This window comes from Dinoponera quadriceps, unplaced genomic scaffold (genome assembly GCF_001313825.1).
Source record: "Dinoponera quadriceps isolate SergipeBrazil2010 unplaced genomic scaffold, ASM131382v1 scaffold676, whole genome shotgun sequence".
Lineage (NCBI taxonomy): Eukaryota > Metazoa > Arthropoda > Insecta > Hymenoptera > Formicidae > Dinoponera > Dinoponera quadriceps.
The window spans coordinates 456,792-480,870 of record NW_014554818.1 but is presented as its reverse complement, the minus strand read 5'-3'; the positions used below and the strand labels follow the sequence as shown (position 1 = coordinate 480,870).

Genomic DNA, 24,079 nt, shown 5'->3' with positions numbered 1-24,079 from the left:
CGCGAGACACGACGTAGGGAGTGAGGAGAGNGGGGGGGGGGGGGGGAGGGGAGATGTTGGTCGCAAGAAATTCGACGCACCTCGGACTCGGTGAGGTCGATGAGATCGCTCTTGTCCTCCGTAAGGTTCTCCGAGGACCTCTTCTCCTCCTCGCCCTCATCTTTGAAGACCTTGACCTCGTCTTCGCTGCCGAGATCGTCGCCGCCGCCGCTACTGCTCACGTGCGGCATTATTGCGGGCCGAGCGACGGCCACCGTCGTCTTTCCTGTCCTCTCTCGTAGTTTGTCACGCCAACAGCAACACGGCGGCCGAAAATCACACGTTGATACCTCGCGCGGGCGCGCGTCCGCGCGCCAAGTCGACGACAAAGGTCCCCGCGATCCACCGGGGGGGAAACGCGACCGGCGAGAACGGTTGAAGGCTACTGAAGTTGGCCGCTTGAGTTATTTACTTGAGTTTACACGCGTCGCCGTCGAAGCGTGGCGCTGGAGTTTCGAACTCGCGCGGTGCGTTCCTCTCTCTCTCTCTTGCAGACGCGCGCGCCGTTTCTGCCGACGGCACTGTTCCTCCGCCACTTTTTCTCCGAATACCCGGCAAATACCGCGATCGCGAGTTATCACTGTTCACACTCGACGTCAGTCACACTGTGAGCGCGCACCAACCGCGGTCGGAAAACGAACGAACGCGTGTACAGACCTGTGTGATCGGAGGCAAGTTGGCACACCAGACGCGAGAGAGAACCCCGTTCCACTGTCACCGCCGCACACGACCGTCGCCGACGGCTGGACTAGGTTAGGCCGCACACCCGACGCAAACAAACGCGGAGCCGGCGAAGCTCGCGTGCACCGACGCGATAACAAGACACGGCAACACTCAGAAACACTCCGAGCGAGAAACAATTAACGTCCCGCCGAACGGAGTGCCTCCTCCGGAGTTGGACCGCGCGACGCGCCGCGAGCGGTCGCGCCTTTCGCGCGCGAGTTTAATTTCCGGTCGTCGTCGTCGTCGTCGGAGTGGAAGATACGCGTGGGAAGGTCGTCACTTCGCGGAAAGGAAGAGGAGGACGAAGAGAGGAGCGTAACACAGAGGAAGTGGAGGCGGTTGACAGAGGTAGGTGGTACACGGAAGGCCGACCGTGACGTGTTTAATGCGCAGAGTTTACCCGCGGAGCGAGGCGCGCGCTGTCTTTCCTCACTCTCGTCTACCGACCGACTATTCCTCTCGATTTCGGCGGCCGTGTGTCGACTCTTTTTAGTGCGCGCACCGCGAGTACAGTTCGCGCGCCGCGTATCCGCACGGAGACGGTGGCAACGATGCTTCGGCGAGCGCGCGATGCTGCGATTTCGTGAACGGGCCCGTGCGGTGGACACGACGCGCGACGACGAATGCGGCACCACGACGACGACTACGGTGACACTGTTGTTGTTGTTGTGAACGGTGCACGCGCCGGTCGGCCATCGTGCCCGTATGTAGTGATAACGTCAAAGCAATGTCCGAAGTTGCGTGTTATTCCCGTGTATATCTCGCACCGACTGCGAATGGCTCGATACACTCTGCCTGGATGCTCGGTGCCGACTGCCGACGACGGTGAGCTCGGGCGGGCGGCTCTCCCACGCGGCGACCAATCACGACGCCGGATTCACCGCGGCAGCTTCACTCGCCGACGCGCCACCTCGCTCCCCCGCGACGCGGCGCTCGGCCAGTCATGGCAGGCAAGGCGGCGAACCGACCCCACCCGAGAGAACGCGATCTTGCCCGAACACGTCCGGCGCCGTCTCCTCCACCGCCGCTACCGACGTGAACCTCGCCGCTGTCGTTGCTCTTCTCGTCGTTGATGAGAATAGCGGAGCCTAGAGTCGTAGATGCGCCTGTCTCTTGACGAATTAGCGAGGATCATCGCGCGACTCGTCACGAAGGTAGGAAAATTCAAACGACTTTTTTGTTTTTTACCGATTTCTCGGAGCTTTACGGCTCCGCAGGACAAGCGTGCGCGCTCCCGCGCGAGCGAACGGACGAGCGAGCGTCTCGTCGGCGAGCACCGGCCGACCAAGCTCGTAAATGTCGCCGGTTAGCGCATTTATTTGCGAGGCGTGTTAAGACGACTCTCGTTGGGAGCGTGTCTTTTTTTCCGTCTTGCGCGTCGAATACAGGTTTTCGCGTTTTGCAATACCGTCCGGTCGAAATTTATCGGATATATATTCGTCGATATTCGCGCGAAATAAAGATGGAGCGGCGTAGCTGATGAATTTATTCTTAGATGCATGCATTTGTGCGAACGTGCTCCCAGGGGCAACGTGTGTGAAGTCATTAGGGGCAGGTGCACCACACGTGATTTCTTCATAGCCGCGGAAGAACGTAATAACTTATGATAATTTATGCGTCCGCTACCAACCCGTCGCAAGCAATTTCAGCGTTTAATTAATATACCGCGTTGAGAGAGAGAGAGAGAAAGAGAGAATCTAACCTAACTTTCCCCCTCTAACTTTAGTGTGCCCATAATGATCTTGTATTATCTCAACCGGTAACCAATTCTGCCTCTCTCCGACGCGATTTGTACAAAGATAAAAAAGAGAATATCGTCCGGCGTGCGACGATTATTTGGCACGACTTTACATATAACAGCAAAATTGTTACGCCGCGAGATCGACGATTCACGCATAGTTCGCATGGGGGGTGAGCGGCCCCGCCGCTTCGGATTCCTGAAAATTATGTACGAGCCGAGAGGGAAAATCCGGAATAGCCGTGTTTCCTCTGGCGGTGCAAAATCGAGAAAACAGCGGCCGCATATTTCCGACGCGCTCCCGAAATTACGACGATCGCCCGCGCACCCGCCGTCGCCGCCGTACCGTTGAAACATATACAGAACCGCGACGTACGCGAAGTGAATTTAATACGTCATGAAAGCATCTAAATTCGCATCGTCGGCGCGAGTCCCCTCCTCTCGTACAAGCTTACCCTCCCCTCCCCCCCCCCGAGAGTTTTTCCAACTCCCGCTTTTTGCCGCTGTTGTTCCCTTTTAGACCATCGTGCTTCTAAACCGAATTTCAGCCACGTCCCTACAGCTCTTTTATATTTAATAAATTTTTAATTAGTCCCTCGTGCAAACTTTACGAATGCAGAGCGGACCCATCGTGTGCCGTATCGGATTATATGACTAATACGCGTTTAAAAATGCGCGTACTATTTAACTTCAGCGTATTCTGCTTATTGCATCTTTTAATCAATTGTAACCTTATTACCTCGAAACATAAATTAAGTGTAATATGTCGAAAAGCGTAATCTAGCAGCGCTCGGTACATTTTACAGAGAGAGAGAGAGAGAGAGGAATTTTTGTTTCTCGTATCATCGATGAAAATTCTATAAAATTGCCCTGGTGCGCCATAAAGCATTAAATAAAAATACCAAGAGCGAGTAAGACAGAATATTACGCATTTTATGCGGTGGGAATTTGCTGTCGCGATACGATGTACCGTTGGTAAAGGGAGCTCGCATTTTGCAAATATACTTATCCGGTTCGTAATTTATGCTTCGCAATATTTTTCGGCTGCGTAATTCTCGGCCGTTGCTTCGGGGGGATAATACGCGCGGCTGTTTAGTAGCCGGATATATGGAGACGCGAACACGCGAAGCCCGCCGGGTTAAATGTATATCTCGTCGTTGAAAAATAAAAAAAATTCTTTAATACCCGGCATATATATTCAGAGATACGGCGCAGCGCGCTGCGTCGCGTTCGACCGCTGCGACGATCTGGCGCGCATTTTACGTACTATCGTAAATATCGTTAATTACTGCGTAATTCAGTCTTATCAGCGATTACGCTTAAATCTTACTCGATCGTCGCTGAATTACAGCTTAATGAAATTAAATAAACTATGCGCACTCTTTATCTTTAGTGCTGTGCCTATAAACGACCCTGTAATGATCCCGCCAATGGCGGGACAATAAAAGGACGCGTATATATATATATGTATATATTTACACACACATATATATACATATATATATACGTATACGTTTGCGTATATATACGTGAAATTAACAATGTGGTCAAAATATAAAAATTTAATTAGTCGTGTCGAGCACGTTTAAACTCGTTAAAATGGTCGATGCGAACGCGATTATAGATCCCATCGCATACAGCTGCAAAGCGCAGAAACGCGAATGTAGTGTCGTAGTGACATCTGTACGGAGAATAACTTAGGCCTCCCCGTACGCAGCCTAGAAGATAAAATGGATAACTGACTTACCATTATGCGCAGGTGTTATAACAGGTGCATCTTTCTTTTCTCAATTTGCCTTTTTATTTTATAAACAGGCCGAGCCAAAATGTTGACTCCACATTAACTTCGTGATTTCGTTAAACTCGTTGACAGGACCAATGAGAATCGCCAGATATACACTACACAAGCTGCAAATGATTATTCACTGCTATTTCCTCTACGCTGAGAGTCTTAAAAGAGATTTAATTCAATATTATTTAATACACCATTATTTCAATATTCTATTTGAATTTAATCTTCACTCTTAATTTTTTTTAATTAGCAGTTTATTAATTATGCAATTTATTTAACGGCAAATAGAGTATGTTTGATAAGCAAATATTAAATAATTCAAAATTAAGTGTTCGGAATAGTCGCTATTACTGTCCTCTAATGACGTTTAAGAGTCGATATTTATAGTTAAAAATGATTTATAGTTAAAAATGATATTTATAATTAAAAATGATTTACAATTACCTTTTGAAAGTATGATTAATTACTGATTTCGTATTTGCATAATAGTCATTTGGATCAATATTCCTTGTTTTGTGAAATAATTGCAAATTGGCGAATAATTGGAAATTCAAAGAGCTATAATTATTTGTTAGGCGATGATGGATTATAAATACCAGTTTAAATTTCGGCTCGGGATATATCTTTATTCTCGATAAGTTCGTCATATGTCCATTAAAATCGCAAATCTCTAATAAATAATTTTATATATCTGCAAATATCGTTTCTCTCTCGTCTGTGCGCGTGTACACACATGCATACTTCCCCGTATCCTGTGTTCTCCGTCACGGCTTCCTGACACAGCATCCTGGCTACTAGTTACTCTATCGCTTGGCACTCCGAATACTCACTCGTGGATATTCACTGACACTGACACATATGTAAATACAACGATTCGAATGGAGGAATGCGTAATTAATTAATGCGATGCCGATGAAAGTCCGATTAAATATTTCAAGAGCCGACGAAATATTTTAATCCCTCGGACGATTATACGAACGATACACATACTTCGTAGTGTCGCTCGTTGGCTCGAAGCATAATGTATAATACTCGACACAGTACATAACACACGAAGACAGGTTAGACCTCTCTTGAAGATCTGGAATGTTCTTGGAGAGTTGATTGTTTTGATCGATCGACAGTTCGGTTGTCGAACGATGACGTTCGGCGAAAACGCAGTCCTTCTTGTCGATTGTTTTGGTACTCGCGCGTCGCGTAACTTTTTGTGATCGAGTTATTACATCTCGAGTTGACGAGCGATGTACAGCATACTACAACGCGGAGTAAGTACATTGATGCTTTCGTTACAGTTCTCATCAGATGATAAAAATTGTTCTCCGGCTCTTGAAATATTTAATTGGATCGGTATAATTAATTTGCGTTAATTAATATGCATTTTTCCAATTGAATTGTTGTATCTACGCGAATATCAGTGTTCGTGTCGATGCCGGGAAAAAATTACCGAATATTGGAGGAGTCTAGATGCTGGATCTGAAAGCCAAATCGAAACACACAAGATGCCAAGAAGCGATGCGTCATATATTTCTAGGTATGTCTAATTATTCATTATACAGGAAATATGCGATCTTAACGGGCATTTGATGAATTTACTGAAAATAAAGAAATATTCTGAGTAGAAATTTAGGCTAGCATTCATAGTTCGTTGTTATTTGACAACATAATAACTTGATAATGTATTATAGCTTTGAATTTTTACCTGTCAACTTGTATTTATTTATTTCATACAACAAGAAATATAGATTCGAATAACGATCAATGAATACGGATCTATAATTAATTAAGCTTTCAATTAAAGATCGTAAATCATCTACTATTATGAATACCGGTCTTAAGAATTCAGTGTAAATATTATATTACATCCAATAATACTTCTTGGACCGTGAACTTGGTTTTGTTTACGTTTGTTAAAGTTTTTTTTTTTCACTTCTGTTCAGCCATGTTATTATATGGAATCCAAATTTTAATCTCTGTGAACAGAATTAATGGATATACACAACTGTTATTTTTACCTTTACAACTTCTTCCTTTTTAGCACTTTTAAAAGCTTCAAATCTTATCAAGACTTTCGCCAACGATCAATATCAAAAAAAGAAAAAGAAAACAAAAGAAGATTTTCCTTTTACTCGTTTACTCATCAATCTTTATTAAATTATTTAATATTTGCTTATCTCACATACTATATTTGGAGCTGAACAAGTTACATGATTAATATATTATTGACAAATCAATAATAAAGATTAAGGATTAATTACAGTGGATGTTGAGGTGATCGAATATTAAATAATTCTGAAATGAATGCTTTCTCAAGTCTCCAAAAAAGAACAACCATATATACATTTTTATAACATTCAGGTAAGATAAATAGCTTGTATAGTGTTACATATCTGAATTCTCCATTCCTTCAAGTCCTTCAAGTTTGATGGAATTTGCAGAGTTGAGATAGAATTCGAATGTCGCCTTAAAAATTATTTCATAATTATAAATGTTTATTAGACGAAAAACGAAATATTTCAACAATAATTTATGAAAACTATGAAACTACCAGCTACGAATCTTAAATAAAATAAGTATAAAATAGCAACTAATAAAATACGCGTTGAGTACAATGTGGATTACTTGCAATGTCGCTCATACGCGGCATAGTATATTAAAAGTGTATTAAAGTTCATGACGTTTTATCATTTAAACTGTTTCTTGATCCCACGCCGTTTCAACAACTTTCGGCGTGTCAAGTTACAACTGCGTGATCTCCATCTCTGTAAATGTTCTTCCAAACTGGAGATCAATAAATTCAGTTTTGTGTCAGCATCCTCTGCATTTTTATCTTCTACTGAACTAAAAAGCGCATACGACTTTATGTTAATATCACGTCATTAAGTATCGTTCCGATTAGAATTAGTTTCTCAATGCTATTGGTATGCAAATATACACTGAGAAAAGAAAGTGGTAGAATCAACGAATTTTTGCTTAAACGAACAATATTTTTTCAAGCACAACGTTTAATCCACTACAACAAATTATAATTGCTGTAAGGAGATATCAATTGATTTCATAATTGCGATTTGATCAGCAACTGTATCAACGCAACGTATTATTGCACCAATGCATAATTTATTTAATGGACACACAATATGTTTTTGAATGTGAGCGACTGCCGATTTTGTTGATTCAACTGCTTTTTTCTCAATTTATACTTTATATCATATTTTATACTAGTTTGTACTTTATCATAAATAAAACGAGAATTACATACATGTACTTATTATTCTTGCAACATGCCTTTGCGGCTAAGAAAAATAAAGATTCTTTTAACTCAAAGGATATGTCACGAGGCGCCTCTATATGATCCTTGCGAGGAGAATAATTTTCACGATAGCTCAGCGTAATTTTTGTGGGAATGTCGCGGCTCGAATATATTCTTAAACGAGGACGTAACCAATTTCTGCGGAAGATTCGGTGTGACGTCAGCCTCTCCAAATGTGCAATGAATTCCGCCTGCTTCAACAGTCGACGTATATGACCCTAATGTGACATGAATTTTCACCCTGATTATCTCGGCCAGCTAAATGAGTCCTCGTCAATATGTACCGGTATAATTAATGTCCGGTATCGGTATAACTAATATGTAATCGGGATAATTTTCCGCGATCAATCTTAAGAAAGCGCGAAACATCGATTCCATCCCTGGACATATTCATACTCTCTAAATTTCTCGGATTAAAGAGTGAATATTCACTTGTTTGGAGTGAGGTTTCACTCCAAGAAATTTAAACAGTATACAGTTATTATTCGTATATGAAATTCGTACCTCTTTCTCGATAGCTTGAATATCGTTGACCGCAAGTCCGATCATGAGATTTATCAGAACGATACTGACGAGCATTATGAAGATAAAGAACACGATTCTGCTTGTGTACGGTAGATTCTCTTCTAACAAGCCGTCGTATTCGTATTCGCCCATCATCATTACTACGGTCCTCTCGATGGCATTCCATAATTTGTTGAACTGGTCTCTTTCGCGGAATTTGTTGTTTTCGTGGAATAAAATAGCGAAACTTAACGCGAATCCAATGATTAGGTAGCCAAATGCCAGGAGCACCTAGAAAGGGACTAAAAACTTCGATCGATGTCGTTATAATCGTGAGGTCGCTTAAAAGGAGGGGAAGGAGGGCGAGAAAATGTGGACGAGAATGTCAGATTTCTAATGGGACACATTATGGTAGACGAAACTTTCAGTGTTAGGATTCTTTCCTCCTGTCTTCATTTTTCATATTCGCGGCTAAATGAAACGCTACAGTAAACGCGAGTCATCATCTGCGATGAAGGCCTAATATTGTATAGGGGAAAGAAGGTTCGCGACGTCCGAATTATGCGATGCGATCGCTTCATTCGTTTTCGTCGAATTTTCGTTCTCGCGAATTAATCCGTACGCGATCTCGAGTTGAAATTTCGATGCTACTTTGACGCTCTTAAGAATGATTCACATCTACTTAGATGGCCTAATTTGGATGAATAAAAATCTACATTAACGATACTGATACTTATTAACTTCTCTTTAGAATCTTTGATTCTTACAGATTTAATTTAAATGCTACTTTGAATAACTTATTTTGATGTTAAAATAGCGAAAATGGAAAATTTAAGACATCTTCAAGGTCAAAATAGGAGTAGAATATATTAATAGAATTGAAATATTCAAACTGTTTTACTATCTTAGCTCCTAATGCGTTGTATAAAGGTTTAACTCTAGCTAGCCACACTTGTTTTCGAATTTTTAATTCGCCACACACTGGTCCGTGAGACCGCTCGACTTTGTCGTCTTGTCATTTTCATTCTAATTAATATTTTCAAACTTGTAATATAAGAATTTTTAAATACAGATTGAGTAAGATATTTATGTTATCGGGTCAAGAAAATAATTTGGTTTAAACTAAACTTACTACAAGAAAAAGAATGTTTTCGCGGAAAAAATTCTCAAACGGTTTTGTAAATACGATTCAAGCAAAAGTAATGTTGGTTCATTGTAGCGAACATCTGATATACTTTAAGAAAAAGAATAATATGTTATGTGAAAATTAGAAGATCGGAAAATGTTTAGCGGCTCACTGGATCGGAATGTACCAAGCTAGGGTTAACACAGGTCCAAAATTTCGACTTGAGATAATTCCGAAGTTGAAACAATCTCGCGTCGTTTCGTTCGAGACGCTAATTGTTGGGATGCTTTCCGTTGATAAAATCAATGAAATTATAGTTGATTACGTCGATAATTTCGACAGACCTTGAGTATGTTCTTCAGCACTGTAGAGAACATGAGCGCGTAGTATCCCCACATCGGAAATCGGCCGATCAGTAGCATCATTTTTATCCAAGCCAGTAAGATCGTTATGCTCATGCAATGTAACAGCAGATGTTGACCCGTCGTGTACGTTCTTTCCATTGACATCCCTTGTTGTTGCGTTGGTGTCACTTGTGTTTGCATTTCTTCCACTTGCACCATTGGCACTTCCGTGCCTTGTGTTTGATTTTGTCCATTCTCGGTTCCGTTTTTGTAATTCACGAACTCGCCCGCTATCGACATCGCCAACGACAGAGTAACGCATATATACGACAGCCAGGTCTCGTATTGTTTCAAGTAATATCTGAAAGTGTTCGTAATACGTGTTGAGTATAGGCAAATCTGATAAAATAAATCCGGTAGACTTTTTCTTGCTTGGCCGGGTGTATACTTTTACCTGGGTTCCAACAGTACTTGAATCATATTATGTACGAAAAGAATAAACGCGTAGCCCGCGAGGAACCGTCGCAGCACAGTATCCCAAAGTGTCGAGTAGTTCTTCTCCTTCCCTATGAGCATCAGAGCGTAGCTTGTGAGCGAAGTGATGAAGAGGATGTGCACGAGCACAAGTAGGAAGAAGAATATCTTCAATTTCGCCCACTTCAGTCTCAGAAACGTTTCCAGGAGCGGGTGCTGCAGGATTGCCAGTTGCGCGATATTCGAGGTCGCGGCTATGATGGCCGTAATCACCTTCATTTGCATGTGGTATTTGGGAGCCAATATACCGAAGTCGACAGTAATCTTGAAGAGATAGAGAAAAAGAGAAAAGAAAGAGAGAAAGAGAGAGAGAGAGACACGTTTCGTTCGTTAGTTTTCGTTAAGCCGCTACGCGACGGACGTAGCGGAAGGACGAAGAGAGAACGTCCGCGCGTTGGGACGTTTAAGCAGGGGGGACGGACGAAGGAATTCTTACGGTATCGTATTTCTCCAAGGGGCAATTATTGGTCGTTCGTACGCAAGAATCCAAGATATCTGTTAAAAAGGCCATTGGCCGCGGGATATGCGCGAATATCGCATCGATGACGGTGACACCGGTCTTCGTCATGGCGGCCAAGTTACCTCCATGCTTGATCAAGATCCTCACGCAGTCGCGATGACCTTGATAAGACGCTCGATGGAGAGCCGTGCAACTGACCTGGGACGAAAAGACAGAAAGAAGCGTGTAAGTGTTGTTTTGTCATTCGAAGTGTCGTCCGAAGAGAGTAACCGAGTTATATACTATCGAGGACAGGAAAAGCGGCCGATATACGAGACCGACCTGGTCGCAAGAATCGATGCGATGAGGCTGTATCACTTTGAGCAGAGCGATCAACGTCTCCGTGCTCCCTACGCTCGCAGCGATGTGAAGGGGCGTGCTTCCGGAACTTTTGCACTTAAACATCGGCCACGCGCCGTTCTCCAATAATAATTCCGTCGCCTCCACACTGCCCAGCATCGCCGCGTGATGTAGAGCCGTCGTTCCTGGCGAGAACGCACGAATTAGATTCAGATGAGAAAATATATCGCGCGAGATAACACGAGGATCTAACAAGATAGATCGTATCATCGGGACTTTCGATGTCGGTGATGCGCAGAATCGACGGGAGTGTGACGCATTTTATTGGCTTATTGCATAACAATCGGCTGACCAATACCCGTGTCCGGATGAATAATGTTCACGAACGCCTTCTTCATCACCAGAATCCGAATGATCTCGACGAATTTTGCCATCTCCTGGTCGTTGTAGCGATCCACCGAGCTTCCTGCCAAGAGCAACGGAGAGACCAAGTGTTCGTCCTTGGCGTTTACGTCCACGTCGGCGTCCACCAAAATACGTACAACGTCGGCGTGATTGTTCTTTACCGCCTGGTGCAACGGTGTTCTGTCCCAGCACGTCGGCAACGGCAACTGAAACAACGAAGAAAGGAACGCGTCTTATTCCACTGTAGTAATTTGTTTCGAAGAAAGTAAAATTTCTTGACCAAAGGAAGTATTAAAGGTCATGAAATCAAAGTACGGATGTGTGTGTATGTGTGTGTGTGCGTGCTAGGGTCATTTTAAATATTAATATCGTCAGTATTAATATTATTTGTGGGAGAATGAAATTGTCCATTATATATTGTTGTGAGAACGTACCGAATATTTTTCAGACAAATAAACACGGCGACACGGCATCTTCCACAAATCAACCGACTTTTGAGTCTCAATAATATTGTTATAAATAATAACCTTCTGATAACCCTTTTCCCCAATTGCTAAGTTAACCCAAAATGTTGATCCTACATTAAAGTCTATTTAATTCAACATTAGTCTTCAAGTACAGAAAACGGAAATAATTCCTAATAATGCTCCTAATTAATAGTACTCCTTTGATGCTACAAAGAAAATTTAGATCTTCTGGGGGGAAATTTTTAATTCTACATTAAGTCTTCAAGTAGAGAAAACGGAAATATCTTCCCATTTATAACATTAAAGAAAATGCAATATAAGATCTTTGAAGACTTAATATAAAATTAAATAGATTTAGTATAGAACTGAAATTTCGACTCGGGAATTAGTAAGCAATTTTCTTATTCTAATATCATGTTACAAAAAATACTGCCTCGGCTAGAGGTCGAGCCTGGACTTAACCGGGTAGAACGCCGTACATGGCAGTGTTCATCGCAACAATCAGTAAAGGTTATCTAGGGATTATCATTTGTAACAATATTATTGGGATTCAAGAGTCATTGGAAGACTGTCGCCGCATTCGTTTGTGCAGAAAATGTTCAGTATGTTCGCAACATACGATAAAAAATTTCTTCCTCCCACAAATAATATTAATACTGGCAATCAATATATCAATATTTAAAATGCACTAGATCATGCCTACGTATAATCAACGTGCACACCACAGGCATATGAGAGAGGTCACTATGCTCGGACACGGGCAACAGGACTAGGAAGAAAAGATCAGCCATACTTTGGATTCTCATGGGGTTCAATTCTTTTTTTGATTAAACCAAGTAAAGGCAGTTTTAATTTAGGGCAAAAGTCCACATTATAGAGGCTGATTCTATTATCGACAGAATTCAATTTTTGAGTAAATTATAGAATGTAAAGTGGTCGAAAATAATACAATGAATTTTTTTTGAAAATTAAAAGTATTAGTTTTCATGTTGTATATAGTTTATTAGACATTAAATTTGTTATAATTAAAAAATGTTTTCAAATCACTTGACTTTAATTTTGTCCTTTCTCTAGCTGAATATACTAAGCATGCAGACAAATGTAAAGAATCATAAAGATTTTTTTCATATTTTAACGTAATGTCGAAATTTTCTTTCTCAAAATAAAACTTTATATTTTTAATTGATTGATGATTTTATGTATCACGATAATATATCCGTCTTAATTATTTTTTACAAGAAAAAGATGTCATATAATAGAGTTCAATTCATATGTGTATTTCACTTATCGAATCCGGTAATGGACTATGCGTTGAAATGAGAAGACTCGATTACCGTTACTTTTCAGTGACCATTCTTACATGCACCTAATTTCATATGCTTGAAAGATTGTTAATATGAACAAGGTATTATACTTTGTAAATCAGTTATTGGAGCTCGGTAAAGTCTTAGTACTCAGTAACTGAGACTCAGCAATATCCTCATTATACTTTTTAGAAGGCTCGGTAATCCAAATAACATTTCTTCCAAATAATAAGAGAAAAAGACTTAATTTGTCAATATAAACGTCCGGAAAAATTTGAGTACTGTGTTAATGTCTAAATATACTGTCTAAATGTCTAAATATTGATATGAAATAATGGGTGCTTTCCATTTGGTGACACACGTCAATACAAGCATCCCGAGTCGAAATTTTAAATTCTACATTAAGTCTTAAAGTAGAGAAAACGGCAATAACTTCCCTATTTATAGCACCGAAGGAGCACAATAGAAAACCTTTAAACACTCATTGTAGGACTAAATTAGACTTATAATAAATATAATAAAATTTTGTCTCGGAATCATCCTATCTTTGTTACTCATTGAATGTGAAACAAAGACAAAATGAAAAGCACCTAATGGATATATGGACATCTGGATAAATCGTAAAATAATCTTTACAATGTTATATTCAATCAGGTCATATTCTTCTAACTTCGGTAATAGAGCCTTTTACCCTAATTAAAATTGGTTTATTTCTTTTTACTCTTCTCTCTCGAAACGAAACATGACAGGTGCGTGCGGTACTTCCGCGCGATACGAACAGTTCTGCCGACGTGGCTTGATTTCATCATTGTGACATTTTGGATGTCCTTGGTGCACGAGTCGATGCCGATTTTCGCGTGGATGTCCCCTCCGTGTTCGAGGATCCACTGGGTCACGTGGACGTAGCCGCAGTGCGCCGCGTAATAAAGGGCGCACCTGCCGATCTTATCCGAGGCGTTCACGTCGGCGCCCTTCGCGTAGAGCTGGTCCAACAGGTCGATCCTTCCTTGCCACGCGGCCACATGTAAGGCTGTCACTTTGAGCGGACCCACCGGGTGAATGTATTTATTTTCAGTGTCACGCGCCAAGATCTTGCTCGCCAGGTCGAACTCGCCTCTCGCGATCGCCGATACGAGCGCGACGTCATCCGAATTGTGAGCCCTTATCGAGGCCTCCATGAACTTTTGCGTCTCGAACGGCATTTTCGTTTCGCTCGATCCTCCCTCACGGTACTTCGCGAACAACTGGAGCACGTAATTAGCGCGAGCTGCCTCTAACACCTCGTTATCAAGCGGAAATAACGCAGAAGGATGCTTGCGGTCGCGCTCTTTATCCCCGAGACGATCCTGCTTTAATATCGCGTTAATTTGCGTGCAGCTCGCGAATATCTAATTGACATGTAATTATACGGACTCTGATTTTCAAACGTTCACTGTTTACATAGCTGCTATTAGCGGATAAACATCTCGCATATTCGTATTAACGTGCGCAGTCCGCGTGCGCGGGCGGACACGCGAGCGCGTATGTACATTACGAAAAGTAAAGACTGCAAGCGCGCACGTTGAAATTTTTACGCACAGTAGCGAACTACTGGGCGGATATTTGTAATCCCGTTAAAATAAATTCCAAAATTCACAACGCGGCATTTTCCGCATCGCCCTCTGGCTACGCGGCGTAGCCCCGACCTAAATTCCGATAATTAATTAATTTCGTGGGTATCGCGTTGCAGTTTTATGAGTAAATACCTTCGGAGCTCCCGCGCGCGCGGGTCGTGCATTCCGCATACTCGATACCGCTTCCGTTATTCGCGCATAACCAACTATCGATCTGAATGCTCATCATCAACCGCGTCTCGTTGTGTCTCTAGCCGGTCGCAGTTTTGATCACGAATTTCTCTCCACAATAGCTAACGGGATTAATCTAGCGCGTCCGAAGAAAGTAACGAACGCGTCGAACGAAGCCAACCTCGAGCCCATCCGTTAGCGGTCGGAAATCTGGTACACCTACAGGGTGTCTCGGCGATCCTCCGAGCTACCTCGTCGGCGAATTTCCCCGCGCTGCTCGTAATCAATGAGCCGTGCTCGGCGGACCGTTAGATACGAGCAGCGTCGCGGCGATGGTGTGCTTCCGCTCGGGCCGAAAATGTCCCTCGTGGAATTCGTAGACGAGAACTGGCGCCAGGTGCCCGAGAGAGACACCTTGTATATGTACACGCGGGCACAGGTACGCGCTCGCTCGCACACACCGAGTTGCATAACGACGAAGCAGGTAACATTTGTCCCGGCGTGCTTAAGCACACGCGGCCACGCTCGGCCTCTCCGTACTCGTGCAGCCTTAACACACGTTCACACGCTCAATCAACTGGAGAGCGTCGCGTTACCTTGCCGGGCTCTCTCAGGGCCAGTACGCGTCTGACCACGCTGCCGAGAGCATCTTTCCGTCAGTTGCACGCACAGCGTCGAATAGGAGCCGGTTCCGCCGCACGTCATAGCAGAGATGCCGAATTGCCCCAAGTGCGACAAGCCTGTGTATTTCGGTAAGAGTGGCGAAACTGAACATTTGCTCCGTTGAGATTTTCGATGTCACCGATACGACCCGAGTCCAAATTTTACTCCTACTTTAAGTCTAACTTCATTCTATACTGAGTGTCCAAAAATCTTCCGTTGTCTTCCTTTGATGCAGCAAGTGACAACTTATTACCGTTTCCTCCATTTGAAAACTTAATGTAGAATTTATTAAATTTCGACTCTGGAAGGCGCTTGACTTATCAAGCGTCGCGAATCGTCGCGATTAAAGGCCGTTCTCTTGCTTGTCCGCGGCATTGAAACAGTTTAGACTCGTCGAAATTATTCCGAATAGACCTTGATTCGCACGTCGATTATGTTTCCCGCACTCCGAGTTCCTCGTTACATCATGTTCGTTTATTCATGTGGCAAAAGAGTAACAAACGGTGGAGGTGATGCAATCTTACTCGTTAAAAATATTTATTCGCGATAACGCGAAAAGTTATTTATATTGCTTTGGTCAAACGGTTAGGAGGGATTACGGAATAATATCTTGTATTGTTAAAACGACCATCGTGACTCGCGGTTATGTAAAACGCTTACGTCATGCGTTCGGAAAGGAAAAACGATTAAGAACGCGCGGAATATATAATAACTATGTGAAACTATATTTCTTTATTATCAGTCTCGTTTCCCCGGAAGACACGATGGGTGTTACATTTGATAAACGGGACATAATCTCAGCGAGAGCTGCTGTGCGATATCGCAGCATTGGAGTATGTCATCTTTGTATTTCACAGCTCTTCGGCATTTCAAGTACGCGTATTAACGACCAATGTAATGGAACGATCTTCCCGCGGTTCCCTCTTTGCGTGCCCGGGCTCGTGAGACTCGAATCGCTCGAGAAAGGCGAATACGATATCTCAGACGAACATAAATATATACTCGAACTGGTAAATCCGCGGTGACGACATCAATGATATCATTGAACGACCTTGAGTTCCGTCTCGGCAAATATTATGTCAGTTTATTTTGCCGTGTACAGGTTCGAACCTTACTACGAGCGGAGTGAATGAGTAATCCACTCGGTCTCTCCGCATAAACTCAATCTGTACTCGTGACAAAAACATACCTGCACGCGCGCGAACGAGAGAGAGAGACAGAGAGAGGTCGCCACGGTTTTCAATAAAATTAAACATATACGATGCATCGTAATGTCGCCTTTCCAAACGCCGTTCCATTCGCGATGTTCCACCAACGCGGGCTGCGTTTCAGCTTTGCACTTGGAAAACCGGCCGACCGTTATCGAACGACGTTTCTCGAAAAACAAGGAAACGACCTCGAGACCTCCTTAAAAATATATCTTGGTATTGCACGCACGCGTTGTAACTCGTATCGTAATGTAGTACTCGGCGAAACGAACGATAACGTTATCTGTAACGTCGGCCAAGTATTTCAAGTACGCATTGGCAGTCGTGTGTCCGGTCGTATATAAACAATGTAGATAGATAACCCCGCGTTTTGTCGTGGCGCTCTTATTGCGTTTCCGAATTTCAAAATTGGCGCGTTCAGAAGAGGAAAAGGAAGAAAAAGGGGGGGGGGCGGATCTCCCTTCGTTCCGTTAACAAATAAAGCGAAGACTAAAAGGATGAACGCGCGCGGGAGTTTCGCATTCGGTCGTACGTATTTTTTAATTGAGCCCTTCCCGCTTCGCGCAGCGCTCGTTTAAAGCCCGTTAATGCCATCGGGCTGACTACGTGTTTTTGATGCGGCACGAATAAGCGCGCAGGGTGAATGTCATAACGACGGGCCGGAGAATGGAGACACTCCCTTTCCGTGTAAAATGCACGGAAACCCGCGAGTCATCGAGCCGAACTCTTTAACGCGCGTTTAGCGTCGAAGTTACACTCGCGTGTCTATATTTGCTCGGTAACTTTACGATTTTTTTTTTTTACTGCGTGTATCAAAGGCGAGAGCGCACACGATGATCGAACGATTGACCTGAAAAACATGCGAGCCGTTGCATTCGCGAGTGCACGCGTAACTCGCGCATTAATTCCGCGCGCGCACACATACGCGCATATGTCTCGCCGACGAAATGTATCACTCGCGTATGCCACCTCGAGGAAACCGGGGAAAAAAGCGGGATCGAGAATAATCGCGACTCGGGACGCGGGGCGGTCGGGAGGGAAACCGCGTCTCGGGGCGAAGTCGCGTTGCAACAACAATAAAGTGTCCGGCCGCGAGGACGACAACAAAGGAGACGTAGCCGGTGTATCGCGCGGGTACTAATAAGAAGAACACAGATGCGAAACAGGTTTGCAGAAGAATGGCCAGGTCTCGTGGTAGTACGGAAAGGTAGAAGGAGGAGGAACCACGGGGAGGCGAGAGGAGAGAAGAGGAGAGGACAGGCGGCCGTTTCCCGCCGCCCCCGCAGCGGGCGCATGAGAGAGGACGCGAGATCGAGGGGTTTTCTCGGGGCCGCGAAGGGGGCAGCGGCCGCGAGGGGAGGCGCGATGGTTTGCAGACGGTGGTTTGAAAGAAGCGAGCGAGCGAGCGGAGCGGGATGGCCTGACGTGGGTGAGGGGCCGCGGAGCGAAGGCGGCAGGAGATGATCTCCGTCGACGAGGAGGAAAAAGAGAAAAGAGAGAGAAAAAGAGCACGAGGAACGACGGGCGAGGGGATTGGCAGGAGAGGGTAGGGGGATGATGTTCCGAGGGCCTATGCAATCAGCAGGCGGCGGCCGATTGTTTGGCGGCCGGGCGCAACGATTCGTGCTCACGGCACTGTCTCTGCCTTTTTCGCGCGCTGCCGGTGCGCAGCGGCGAATGCTGACGATTATGCACTCGCTTCTCCGTCGTCAGATAATTAGGAGTTAATTAACTAATGGCCCTTTATACGCGTACCCTTCTTACCAGCGAAACACCGAGAGCTCTCTCTCTCTTTCTCTTTCGTCTTCCCATTTTGCTCGCTCACCTTCTCTCATACGCGTCGCACATCCCCTCATTCCCTTGCCGCATCTCGCTTTCACCGATGCACCCTTTCCTTCCCGATGCATCCACTACGCTCGTCTCGTCATTTTCCAATTTCCCTCACTGGCGCTACCGCTCTCTTTGTGCTCCTTCTTAGACACGGTGGAGCGTTTGAATGCAACCACCAGCCCGCTCTGCGGTTCTTGCCTTTCTTCCTTCTTTTTTTCTTCCTCTCTCTCTCTCTCTCTCTCTTTTTTTTTGTCTCCCCCGCGAGGTTTGATACGCCGTAATGGCATGATGCACCACCACGACAACGCAACGGAGGAAAAGAATGTATGTAGTCGCGGTCTCTGGTTTTCGCGAGCTTTTTTGCCGGGTCGCTTGGATACGTACGAGCTATAGCCTCGAATAATGGCATTAGAAGGCAATGAAACGGGAAGTTACGGTGATACGACTAAGCGGCGAAAACTGTGCTACACTCACGGCATAGTTTCGTCGTGTAGTCGATAACAGCCGGCGTATCTCACAAGCAGAAATGTATTTTTACCATTGTGCTTAATCTTATCTAGACAAGTGTATCGAAGATTGCCAATGAAGTAGATGAATTTTTCCTCGCTTCAACAGCTATCGAGAACCGGTTGTATCTGAAACTATTTAAAATCATTAACGACTCGAGATAAATTCGCAATCGAACAATATAGAGCGAGTTTTAGAAAGAAACTTGAATTTCTCGGCAAGACATTAAAATCCTCAGTGTTCCGAAAAATACGAAACGATTCTGTGCCCGTTTCGCGCGACGGCGTCTTTCTCGCGCATGCATCTCGATGCAAATTTCCACAAATGCATCTGGGGATTATCACACCGAACCGACGTACATAATACGCCGCGTATGCCGGAGAGGTGTGAGAATCTTTTTTTCCGCGAAATCTCTGTCGATGGCGCGATGTCTTTCACGCGCCCGGAGGACGTTTCGCGTTCCGCGCCTTTAATGAATGACAGTATGCTGATTGAATCCATCGGGACCCTGGCATTGGATTTTCTAATTACGAAATTGCTAATGGAATGCCTTCTCACAGCCGGTATCTGCTGATGCAACGGCGCGTTCGACCCACATGGGGTTCGCTCTTCCCCTTCGGTCGAGTCGCTGAGAACAATCGACATCCGAGCGGTATAATATCGTTAAGTAGAATCGCACACAGTCCTTCCCGAAGTAAAAATATTACTCTCGCCACATTTCCCCGTGCTTTTCCGGATCTCACCTTGCTTCATTCTATTTCAAGCGTCGCTCGGCCGCCAAGTCCACCGCTGTCTCACGATTCTCCTCACATTAACATGTATGCCCGCTAATTACTGTCTCCTTCGCAGATCATATACGCACCGGCGGACGCGCGCACGAAATGCGACAGACGAATACCGCGATTACCATAGGAGAACATAAAATTTAACGCCGGCAAAGCGCCGACTAGTTTCGCACCGCTCGCGCCGCGGTGCACCGCCTTTCACGTCAGCGCGCCGCGCGCGTTAACATTCATCTTGTGTTGCAGCCGAGAGGAAGACGTCCTTAGGCAAAGATTGGCACGGTTCGTGTTTACGCTGCGAGAAATGCAATAAGACCCTAACACCCGGGAGTCATGCCGAGCACGAAGGGAAACCTTACTGCAATCACCCTTGCTATTCAGCCCTGTTCGGTCCAGGAGGTAAATGGGAATCTTCGCCGAGTCGAGCGCTGCGCCTCGTTTCCTCTAAAACTGCTTCGTATTCAGTACCGTTCGCGGAACACCGTCGATCCGCATTTAATATATATTCAATTAATGTGTGCCGTCCCTCTTTGTGTAACTCCATTCGTCTGTACGCGTGTTCCATTGCATTTGATATTTTCGTTCCGTTTTTCCTCGTCTATTCTTTCCTCGCTATTCAGATCGCAGCGCTTCCAATGCGAAGGGACTCGCACGATAAGATAATCACTGTGATTGCAGGTTTCGGACGCGGTGGTGCTGAGAGTTACGTCTACAATAAGTAAAAATTGCTTATGCGCTTAAGGCAATCGTACAATCTCGAACGCAACGTCGTTCGATTAATTATAATATTCTAATTGTATATTATAATATTATATATATATATTATAATTATACAATTATAATAGTATAAATTATAATTATAAGGGAAACAAACATTCCGTCTATTTATATACATATGTACTTAAAAATGTGTCTATTTTCTACAAAATGTTCTAGAAGTGTGTACATTATTAAATGCAATAACGATTCTTCATGAGGAAAATCATTTTGCTTCGTGTCGATATTACACTTGTACCGTTTGCATCCAATCCTCGTCCAGCTGATGGAATTCGAGTATCGTAGATGGATAATACAGGTAGTGTAGATTACATTCCTTTCTACGCGGCACATCAAACGATGCGCCGATAAAAGAGAGACCGCGCATTCTCGCCTGGAGATACATTGCCGTCGGATTCCAATCGACAGCCCGGTCATCCAATAGTGCACGTGGCTGCGACCAGATGCCGCAAAGTGCACCTCTCCCGTCCGCGAATATTTAATGAGCCTCCGTGTTATAATTTTAATCAACCGAATACAACGTGCGTTAAAACTGCGTCTTTCATGTCGTACTATAGATAGCTTTGATAAGAGATTAATCTCACTGTTATTACTGTATTCAGGTATTATATCTTCTTCTCTAACTCCGTCTTATCGCGATAAAAGCATGCCGATGCTTGATTGATTTACTGATTAACTTAATGTCATTTTATTGTAATGCAAGAGGAAGAGAGGTGTGGAAAGTGATCTTAAATATCTCTCCAAACTTCTTCACTCGATATCTGGACGATTTGTAAATCGAGGATAAATCGCTTCTTGACAAGAAAGGACACTTCCAGCATTGTTCCCTTTTTTCAGAATACTTTTGCGGATGCTCAACTTCTACAGCGTATTATGTTGTTGAAGTGTTTAGTTTTTGCTCTCTGTTACGTTCAATCTTATTATCACGTTCCATGCCAGGCTGATTTTCGGTTGGACTTTCCACCACACCGCGTGAGCCGTACACGCTCCACAATGTAATAATTGCACGATATAATAATTATACGTGATGTTTAAATATACAGAAGCATCGATATACGATTTTACAAAATATTTTATGATAACGTTACATTTAATAGCGAAAACATTAACACAGTCTGAACGGAAAGTTCAGAACGGAGCATGTGCGACCAGCACAGCAAGGAATAATCTATTAATTAATTTGGTCTTATTAATTTAATAACCGATTGTATTTGTTGCGGCATGCGTAAGGAGAAATGAGGAACTGCGGGAAATCAGAGATATCGAGGGAAAGAGTTCATATAAACCTCATATTTATTTAAAAAGGATGTACAGAGTTCTGTTTGCAAGTATCAACAGCGAGACTCGGCAAGAGCGGCGCACGGAACAAGAATATCACACGGGACAAACGATGAAATAAAATGAGATAATCGTGTGTGTGTGTGTGTGTGTGTGTGTGTAAGTGTGTAAGTGTGTATGTGCTCAGTTAAAAATGCGCGGCCGCGGCGTTCGAGCAGTCGATATCTCGCGAATTCGCGACTCGCGCGGACGATTTCTACTTCCCATCATTTCGCCCCATCGCTCGGAACGCCGCGCACAGTCGTTTTTTCTCTTCGTGTCTTTTTTTCCGCATTCAATTCCGTATTAATAATCGTGCTTCATCGACTGCTCTCCCTCCTACGGAGAGGCTATAAAATGTTTTCACTGCAATATTGCTCTCTCAACGGGTTCTTTGGCAAAACTTATTACACATAGGTCGTCGTTACAATTAATAAATAATAAAGGCATTAAATAATAATATATAATAATGTGTGTGTGATGATGATAATAATAATAATAATATAATAATATAATAATAATAAAATAATCGTGTGATAATGAAAATAGCGAAAATAGCAAATAGAATAAGAATTAATAATCAGCGTCATTGCTACAATAGTAATAAAATAACAATGTATAAGTACGCAATAATATCGATTGTAGTCGCTGGATAATCGTGCCGAACATCCGACGCAATGATCCGGCCGACGGTTTTTTGGCCAATTGTTAATAACAACCAACGTGTATCTCGTGCATGCACGCGCTGGATATCGCTTCTCGGCCTGCTTCTTCGAAAGTAATCGCGCCTTTCGATTGCACACACGCGTTATCGCATTGCGCGCATTGTGTCGCAAATGCTGCCGTGATTCGCGTCCCGATCGGCAATTTCGTGATTTCACCGGCAATCGCGCTAACTTGATCCTTACGATAGAACTTGAACGAAGGCGTGAGTTGCTACAGAGCGTAATGCAGACGGCGGAGACGAAATGTTCGATCCTCGCGACTAATGATACGGTCTAATTATCGGACGAGTGACGATCGACACGGACGGAACATCGCGCGAGAGTTTCGGGAATTTGGCCAATTATTAGCTGGAATCAGTGACGACAATCTGGACGCTTCTCGCGAGCACGCTTCGGATCGACGCTTCCGACTGATTTAGGCGTCGCGATAGAGAATAAGACCAAGAGAGAGTAGAGTAGAGAGAGAGAGAGAGAGAGAGAAAAGTGGGCGGGCTAACCAGAGTCGATTAGATCTAAACGTAGTTGCAGACGCGTAAATATTTATACAATAACCGTAAGAATCAACAAACCAACGCCAGACGTTTCGGTCCACTTCGGACCCTCCGTAACGGTCCGTTGCAGGAGTGTTTTGCGTTCACGGCATTCGATGTTACAACACGTTCCACGTACGCGTCTCTAGGATTTCGAATGTGAATAGAAACCGTCGGGACTCGAGTATCGCGTTGCCGTTTTCGTTCTGCAGCCTCATTCCGGCGGGCGGGCAACCAGCCGGCTGGCTGGGTAGATTCGCTACGCATGAAATTGGCAGCGCGTGCCGAGGCATCAATGATTAACGCGATTGTTAAATCGGAGAACGCGCCCGCGCGTCCTACGTGTGTGCGCGCGCGAGTGAGCGAACGTAATTTCTCATTAAAAATCCCGCCGAGGCCCGGCCGCGCTAATTGCGCCTCCGCGATAATCTCGCAGCGGCGCGTTCCGCCCGACGGTGAGCGGGAAGCGGCACGGCTTCCGCCGCGAAGCGGAAGCGCGGAGCGAAGGCGTCGAACGGAACCGGGAGAACGAGCGTGATCGCCGGGCCGTCGAGGAAGTGTCCACGCGCCGACTTGCGCTAATTGCACGAATAACAGAGACGGAGAGAGAGAGAGAGAGAGAGAACGTTGCCCAACGGTGCTCCGATAAATCCGACCTGGCTCGCGATCGCGGCGCGACTCTCGGTACTTACCTCGCAACGGACATGGCTGCGTTCGAAATTAAAACGTCGTTAAGTAGAAAGCACGGGTGAAAATGAGGACTCCTCCGAGGCTAACGAGTTTCTTTTTCCCTTTCCTCTTTTCGTTTGTCTTTATTTTGCTCTGGCCGCAACGTCCCTCCGAAGTGTAACGTTCGTCGTGATGTTCGTCGTCG

General features: G+C 44.4%; 2 protein-coding genes and 1 pseudogene across 2 annotated transcripts in view; 1 reads left to right on the top strand and 2 right to left on the bottom strand.

Moving 5' to 3' along the window:
• The window catches only part of LOC106742176 (protein pangolin, isoforms A/H/I/S), a 248,425-nt gene extending 246,808 nt beyond the window's left edge, over positions 1 to 1,617 (bottom strand). Inside the window, exon 1 of the mRNA XM_014614880.1 lies at positions 81 to 1,617. Coding sequence (XP_014470366.1) covers positions 81 to 230 — 150 coding nt within the window. The 5' untranslated portion in view covers positions 231 to 1,617. The remainder of the gene's footprint in view (positions 1 to 80) is intronic.
• Positions 1,618 to 6,779: 5,162 nt separating this feature from the next.
• LOC106742207 lies at positions 6,780 to 14,339 on the bottom strand (annotated as a pseudogene).
• Positions 14,340 to 15,452: 1,113 nt separating this feature from the next.
• On the top strand, positions 15,453 to 20,827 carry LOC106742208 (cysteine-rich protein 1-like). The gene is made up of 3 exons (XM_014614941.1): positions 15,453 to 15,618; positions 20,103 to 20,255; positions 20,535 to 20,827. The coding sequence occupies exons 1-3, from the start codon at positions 15,579 to 15,581 to the stop codon at positions 20,576 to 20,578; spliced, it is 237 nt and encodes a 78-aa protein (XP_014470427.1). The 5' UTR covers positions 15,453 to 15,578; the 3' UTR covers positions 20,579 to 20,827.
• Positions 20,828 to 24,079: the final 3,252 nt, after the last annotated feature.